This window comes from Mytilus edulis, chromosome 8 (assembly GCF_963676685.1).
Source record: "Mytilus edulis chromosome 8, xbMytEdul2.2, whole genome shotgun sequence".
NCBI classification, from domain to species: Eukaryota; Metazoa; Mollusca; class Bivalvia; order Mytilida; family Mytilidae; genus Mytilus; species Mytilus edulis.
This window is the reverse complement of record NC_092351.1, coordinates 9,917,369-9,925,330: the sequence shown is the minus strand read 5'-3', so window position 1 is coordinate 9,925,330 and position 7,962 is coordinate 9,917,369. Positions and strand designations below refer to the sequence as shown.

General features: G+C 32.5%; 1 protein-coding gene across 6 annotated transcripts in view; it reads left to right on the top strand.

The window, feature by feature from the left end:
- LOC139484755 (cytoplasmic FMR1-interacting protein-like) overlaps window positions 1-7,692 on the top strand; it is a 59,137-nt gene extending 51,445 nt beyond the window's left edge. For 4 of the 6 annotated variants that reach the window (XM_071268680.1, XM_071268676.1, XM_071268677.1 and 1 more), the window contains 6 exons: window positions 2,155-2,233; window positions 3,351-3,466; window positions 4,849-5,087; window positions 5,942-6,089; window positions 6,482-7,034; window positions 7,192-7,692. In XM_071268680.1, the coding sequence (XP_071124781.1) occupies window positions 2,155-2,233; window positions 3,351-3,466; window positions 4,849-5,087; window positions 5,942-6,089; window positions 6,482-6,649 (750 nt within the window). In that variant the 3' untranslated portion in view covers window positions 6,650-7,034; window positions 7,192-7,692. The remainder of the gene's footprint in view (window positions 1-2,154; window positions 2,234-3,350; window positions 3,467-4,848; window positions 5,088-5,941; window positions 6,090-6,481; window positions 7,035-7,191) is intronic. The other 2 variants (XM_071268679.1, XM_071268675.1) reach the window with 1 other exon arrangement.
- Window positions 7,693-7,962: the final 270 nt, after the last annotated feature.

Sequence of the window (7,962 nt, the reverse complement as noted above, 5' to 3'; positions counted from 1 at the left end):
CTCGACCTCATTTCATGGATCAGTGAACAAGGTTAAGTTTTGGTGGTCAAGTCCATATCTCAGATACTATAAGCAATAGGGCTAGTATATTCGGTGTATGGAAGGACTGTAAGGTGTACATGTCCAACTGGCAGGTGTCATCTGACCTTGACCTCATTTTCATGGTTCAGTGGTTATAGTTAAATTTTTGTGTTTTGGTCTGTTTTTCTCATACTATATGCAATAGGTCTACTATATTTGTTGTATGGAATGATTGTAAGGTGTACATGTCTAGCGGGCAGATGTCATGTGACCTTGACCTCATTTTCATGGTTCAGTGGTCAAAGTTAAGTTTTTGAGTTTTGGTCTTTTTATCTAATACTATATGCCATAGGTCAACTATATTTGGTGTATGGAAATATTTTATGATCTTTATGTCAGTCGCCCAGGTTTTATTTGACCTTGACCTCATTTTCACGGTTCATTGCACAGTGTTAAGTTTTTGTGTTTTGGGCTATTTTTCTTAAACTATAAGTAATGGGTCAACTATATATGTTGTATAGAAGCATTGTTAGCTGTACATGTCTGCCTGGCATGGTTCATCTGACCTTGACCTCATTTTCAAGGTTCATTGGTCTTTGTTTAGTTATCTTGGTTAATGTTAAGTTTATGTGACAGTTGTAATAAAGCTTAGCTTTATACTTAGAACTATCAACATAATATCAATGATTAGTATAGAAGGCGAGACATTTCAGCGTGTGCACTCTTGTTACATTTTTTCATAAATTTTTGTTATCTTTTACAAAAATCTTCTCCTCTGAAACTAAGACAAATTTAACCAAACTTGTCCACAATCATCATTATGGTATCTAGTGGTGTTCAATGACCCTGCCCTCAAATCAAGATGGCCAACATCATGCTAAAAATAGAACATAGGTGTCAAATGCAGTTTTTGGCTCATATCTCTAAAACCAAAGCAATTAAAGCAAATTAGATTAAGATTTGCCTGCCCTGAAATTATCAGACCATTCAGGCAACCTGTTGTTGGGTTGCTGCCCCTGAATTGGTAATTTAAATTTTTTTTTACAGCTTTTGGTTATTATCTTTAATATTATTATAGATAGAGATAAACTGTAAACACCAATAATGTACAGCAAAGTAAGACCTCAAAATAAGTCAACATGACCAAAATGGTAAAGTAAGATCTACAAACACACCACCATTACCAAAACACAATATTGTCATGAATCCATTCGTGTCCTTGGTTTAATATGCACATAGACCAAGGTGAGCAACACAGGCTCTTTAGTTTTTTAAACATATTGCATGGACAACAAGCTTATAATCTATTGTTGAAGGCCATTAAATGTTTTATTATCTTGTTGTTTGAATTATAAAGACCTACCTGTAGATTGATTTTCGGTGCTTAACGCCATCTAATCTAATCACCATTATTTAGTTGCAAGGTTTTATTTATGGATTGCCGACCGGTCTGAGGAGACCCACTTACCTTCGGCTGGAAAAGTGGCTATCCATGACAATTAAGATTGGAGTCAAATGGGCTGTGCTCAAAAAACTAAAACAGTAAATTAGAATACTATTTATAAAGAGTTCACTTCACCTATTTATGAATTTGATATGTCAAACACTGCAAATAATATTCAAAGCAGAAAAAAAATGGGCAAAAACTATCCTCCTTTTCACACCACCCCGTTTACTCCATAATCATTTCCTTTTGACGTCTGTGTAATACCTCAGTTGAAATGCTTTGACTACGAAATGTCTGCATCAGACTTAATAAAATATGTATCCAATATGAAAAGGATATTTGTAAGAATATCTGACTTAACTTTATTTGATGAAATATTTGTTTTTTCGCAATGCTTTAATTCTTTAAAGCATATTTTTAGTATTTTATTGATAAATTCTATGCGAATCAAGTATGCAACAAACAAAAAAACATTGAAGAAAGAAGTTTCCAGTTGGTATTGAGTATCCCAAATACAAAATGAACCTGAAAATTTGGTTAAATATTGTTTTTCATGTGTACATTTGAAATACAACAACTGATTGTGAGATCATTGTTTGTAATGACACTTTCAACCTTGTGGCTTTTCAAAAAACAAAAATGATATCCATTAACCTATAAACCATTAAAGTTTTTGTGTTTTGTAGACCCAAGAAGAAGTTAATGATCTAAAGCATGCAGCACCATTTCAGAACATCATACCGAAACCATTCATACCAATTAAAGGTAAAGTGATATTTGTTATATCTAGAATCATTCCATTTATAATAGGAGAGTTCTTGGATAGCTGTTTCAATGTGTAGATTGAAAAAGAGGTAGCATGCGAAATTTTTATACTGACATGCCTACACCTCCTTATACAGTTGACCACACAGTTCTAGTTTGACTTCCTCACCCTGATCGATAACAAGTAAAATTGAGAATGGAAATGGGGAATGTGTCAAAGAGACAACAACCCGACCAAATAAAAAACAACAACAGCAGAGGGTCACCAACAGGTCTTCAATGTAGCGAGAAATTCCCGCACCCGGAGGCGTCCTTCAGCTGGCCCATAAACAAATATATACTAGTCCAGTGATAATGAACGCCATACTAATTTCCAAATTGTACACAAGAAACTAAAACCAAAATAATACAAGACTAACAAAGGCCAGAGGCTCCTGACTTGGGACAGGCGCAAAAATGCGGCGGGGTTAAACATGTTTGTGAGATCTCAACCCTCCCCCTATACCTCTAACCAATGTAGTAAAGTAAACGCATAACAATACGCACTACTGTATGGTGACATCACTGTATGGTGACATCATCCAAATGTTGATATTTTTGTGCAGACGATGTTGTACTGCTCCCAACACTGCAAAGATTTCTGATGCTACCCTGTAATGTTTTTGTGTAAATTGAAATCGGACATAGTAAAACAGACTTAGAACTGAAGTACTTTATATCACTCAAAACTAAATACAGTCACAGAACCTCATACTTAAACCATTCATACCTCAATACTGCATTATGGTTGGCTCTGACCAAAGAGTATGTTGTATCTAAATACTAGTCTTGCTTATTAACAATTGTTGATATATAACTTAATGTCAAAATCATACCTCTCAACAGTTCATTTATAACATTATATCAAGAAACTTAAAAACCAAACAAGTTTTACGCTTAACCAAAATTGTTTATAACAACCAAAACTTATGTATACTATTATACCAAATTATCATATTAATTAAAGGCAATTATTCAATGACTTTTTTTTTAAACACATCTAACATGTCTAAGTTTTATTTTTATAGTACCAACTCATTCATTTGAATTCTGTTTGTAAATGTATATATGTTTTCAGAGGGTGATAGTAGAAAAGAAAAGGAGCAAGAGTTAAAGGTAGTGATGAAGAAACTGGAACAGAAGTATGCACCATTACAAGTGGTCCCTGTCATTGAAAAAATAGGAACTGAACAGGTATGGCCTTCGTTTAGGAAAAACTGGGTAAAGAAGACAATAGGATTGACTAATGGTCCACATTTTAGTCTGGTGTACAAATAGATATTATAAACAGAATTAATTTAAATTTGTACATTTTACCTCGATCTTTCTGCCTAATATTTTCAAGATCATGGACAGGACTTGATACTAGAAAATATTAGGCAATGATGTCATGTATCAGTGCAGTAACATCACATGCTCAAGCAGGGGTCCAAATTTAAGCTTTTTTGTATGCTGGCCAGTCAAACCAGTAGACTGTTAATCTACTGGTCCGGCTCTAAATTTACTGGTCCTGCATAAATTACATTCATTTGACAAACACTTATATACATGATAGATGTTTACTTTTATTTCCTGCTTAATTTTACATATGTTAGACAAGAATAAGAGATCCTGATTTTGATAAAGGCGTTTATAATCTCAATGATTTTCTTTCTCAAAATCAGGACCAAGGACAGAAAAATGTCAACATTGTCTTCCACATCATCACAATCCTCACAACCATAGGATGCCTGACTGTGTGACCTGGAGCACTGTCCAGAAATGTTTCACATTTCAATAGCTGGGACAGGATCAAAAGATGCTATATCTTCAGTGTGAAACATGATGAATATTAGATCTGACAAAAAAGTTGGATGTAATTTAGATCAACTATATAATTTAACCATTTGAGATCTTTTTCACAAGATTTTTTGTATTTACGTTTCCTTTTGTCAATTTCATAAACTTTATTCCAATCTTCCTTAAGTTTTGAATGTCACTTATTTTATTTTTTTTGTCCAGTGGATTTAACTCCTTCCAAATTTCTACAGAAATAGTACTTGATTTCGCAGGTAAATTTTTTGGTAAACAATCTGAGATTGCAATGCAATCAGTGATTTTTATAGACAAATTTCTACTTGTCCGCCGGACCACCAGCTAACAAAATCTACTGGTCCGACGCAAATTCTACTGGTCTCGGACCACCAGACCAGTGCTCATTTGGAAACCCTGTGCTCAAGTCCATCTGGGACATGCAAGCAACTCCATTCATACAACTGAACAACTATCCCATCAATTTGTAGAAGTAAAATTAGTTTCAATAACTATTTCATTTTAATTCATATTCTCAACCAAAAAAAACTAGAGTTAAGACATTGGTCATTTCAGGGACTTTTATAGCTGACTATGTGGTATGGGTTTTACTTATTGTTAAAAGCCATAGTGACCTATAGTTGTTAATTTCTTTGTCATTTGGTGTGATATGGATAGGTGTGTCATTGAAATCATACCACATCCTCTTATTTTTGAATTTTTGACAAAAGAATAGCGTCTAGATCTGAATTACCTATTAAAATATCAATATTTGTTTGTTACAGCAAGTATCAATAGCAGGAGAAGGAGACCTGTTAACTAGGGAGAGACTTTGTTGTGGACTGTCCATGTTTGAAGTAGTCCTTAGTAGGATCAGGGAATATATTGATGACCCTCTGTGGAAAGGTCAACCTCCAGCCAATGGTGTCATGAATATAGATGAGTGTACTGAGTTCCACAGACTCTGGAGTGCTATACAGTTTGTCTTCTGTATCCCTGTTGGGGATAATGAGTTCACTATTGAGTAAGTTGATCCCTTAATAATAGACTACTTTTGACTCAAATTACAAGTAAAAGCAACTAAAAGACATAGAGTCAAGCTTACAACCTGTGCAATAAGGGGCAAACGTTAAATGTATTCTGTTGATTTTGTAATGTATTGTAAAAATAAAAGTTAATTTTTTTCCCACATTGTACTGATTGTTGAATTGAATTTACTTCCTTTAGGTACTCTTACTTGACCGAGTACCACAATGTCCTACCATCAAGTAGGTATCTGTCGAAAAATTATATACTCATGTCGTCATATGAAAATAGACTATTATATAATGAATATTGCAGAGTATTTAGTTTCATTCACTTTCTTTGACAGTTGTCAAAGTTATTCTTTTCTTGTAGAATAAGCTCGCCATGTTCCAATATGTCTCCTCCTGGAATTATGTAGTGGGAGCAACTTTGTTGTTTTTATGCATGCAAAGTACACTTTATAACATTCAAAGGAAAACACAAAAATGTTATGCATGGGAGAAATATTCTATTTTTATGTTACCTACTTATGTATATATATAAAACTGAATTCCAAATTTTTACAACAATCTAAATTTATGGACTCAACAATGCAAATTACATGTGAGCAATTTTATAAGACTGTAATACACCTTAGTCATCATGAATATTCATTAGATATTAACAACAAATTAAAAAGTGCTATATTTAAGAATGAATTTTAATGTACCGGTAGAATAGATCAACAAGTATAATTTGATCTTTCCATTTATCAGTAATGAAAAATATATAGACATTAGGAACACTTTTAGAATTTATCCATTTTAAAATTGACTTCTTTTAAAAAAGATTCATGTATGACATTTTTTTCAGGGAACTGTATGGAGAAGGACTAAACTGGGCAGGCTGTGCTCTCATAGTACTGTTATCCCAACAGAGAAGATTTGAAGCTTTAGATTTTAGTTACCATATTCTCAAAGTAAACAGGGTAGACATGAAAGATGAGAATGTTAAAGGCATTGTAAGTAGACTGATGGTTTACAGGTTTATCATTGCAAGTGGCAGAATGTTTGTATTACAACATAGCATGAATATATAAAATCAATATACTGAATCAACTTAATTGGAGTTTTAAAGCAAGTTAGATTGGTTGATATTTATTTTTAATTGCAAGATTTTGAAACGAAATGCATTCAGAAGGGAATGTTTTAAGCAAACTGTTAGGAGTGGAAGACACATTTATTCCTCTTTCAAAGAATTTAACACTGAATCATCACAACTGCTAACATATGGGTTGTGTCGGGAAATGGTGTATAAATTCACAAGTTTGTGTTTTTGTTTGAGGATGTCTACTGCGACAATGATACATTTTAGTAACATTCTAAATGATATATTTTGTTTCCTTTTTTTTAGCAACTGAAGAAGATGGTGGACAGGATAAGAAAATTTCAGATTTTGAACAATCAAATATTTGCTGTGTTGAACAAATACCTCCACACAAATGATGCTGATAGTATGCCTGTAGAACATGTCAGGTGCTTCCAACCTCCCATTCATCAGTCCTTAGCTACAACCATATAGGTCATTATTTAGGACATTAAAATAAAAACAATTATATTTGTGTATGCCAAACTGATCTGTATTCTTTGAACTTAGCTTGTTGTGTGCATGTTTATTCCATTGTATGGACAGATGAAGAATTAACTTCAATAAAAAGATAAAATTTTTATTTGTAAAATATGTAATCATTGATACTATGTAAATTAAATTTTATAAACCTGTCAAAAATATGTATAATCACATAATCAATAATGCTAATATATTGACATGATAAAAACAAATTATGATAAAAAAAACATGCACAATAGTCAACAGATATAATATTGTTTTTTTTTTCATTTTGTGCTTTACAATTATGATTCAACATAATTTAAGTATGGAAAAAAATTTACTGAATTAAATATCAGTGGCAGATCCAGCCATTTGAAAAAGAGGGTTCCCAATCCAGGACAAAAAGGGGGGGGGGTTCCAACTATATGTCCCCATTCAAATGCATTGCTCGTCCAAAAATATGGGGGTTCCAACCCCTGAAACCCTCCCCCTGGATCCTCCACTGAATATAGAGGATTTTGTATTGGCAATCTATAATATATATATAAATATATATATATATAAATTGATTACAAAATATTTTGTAGCTGGAGAAAAATTATAGAAATTTAAATTTTGTATTTGTTATAATTGGCCCTCAGTTAAATCATGTTTTCAAAATGAGGTCCTTTCTGATATGACTGTTTTCTAATTGTAGCATCATTGACAAGAAATCAAATTTTTAATCAATCCATTCAGTTTGATTGTATTGTTCATTAAACATTGTGCAATAAAAAAATTCTCTGTCAGTTCAATGATGATTGATGAAATGTCTGTTTTGTCCTTTACTGATTGATTTTGACTCATTTCCACACAAATCAAGAGAATACAATCAAGCAAATAAAATACTGCAATAATGAATATTAGAAATTATTGTGTACCATGTGACTGCAATAGCTACTGAAAGAATTTTAATAGAGCTTCTGAATGTTTATTGTACATTCTTATCAGCTTATTAAATAGACAATAATTTATCACTTGCTTTTTTTTTTATCTAAAGCATCATGTGAGGTTGAGAAGCAAAGTGTCATCTTGTTAAGACTGCAACCAAATAATTCAAAAAGCAAATAACATCTAGAGGTGTACTTTGTACATACTATAGTGTTATTAACTGGCTGTTTCTGTATTGGCCCTGTTATATATTTAACCTGTTTATTTAATGATTTTAATTTAAAAAATATAATACAAATGTTTTTATGCATAAAGATACCACCAAAGGTAGTAATGGGGTAAGAAAATTGAAT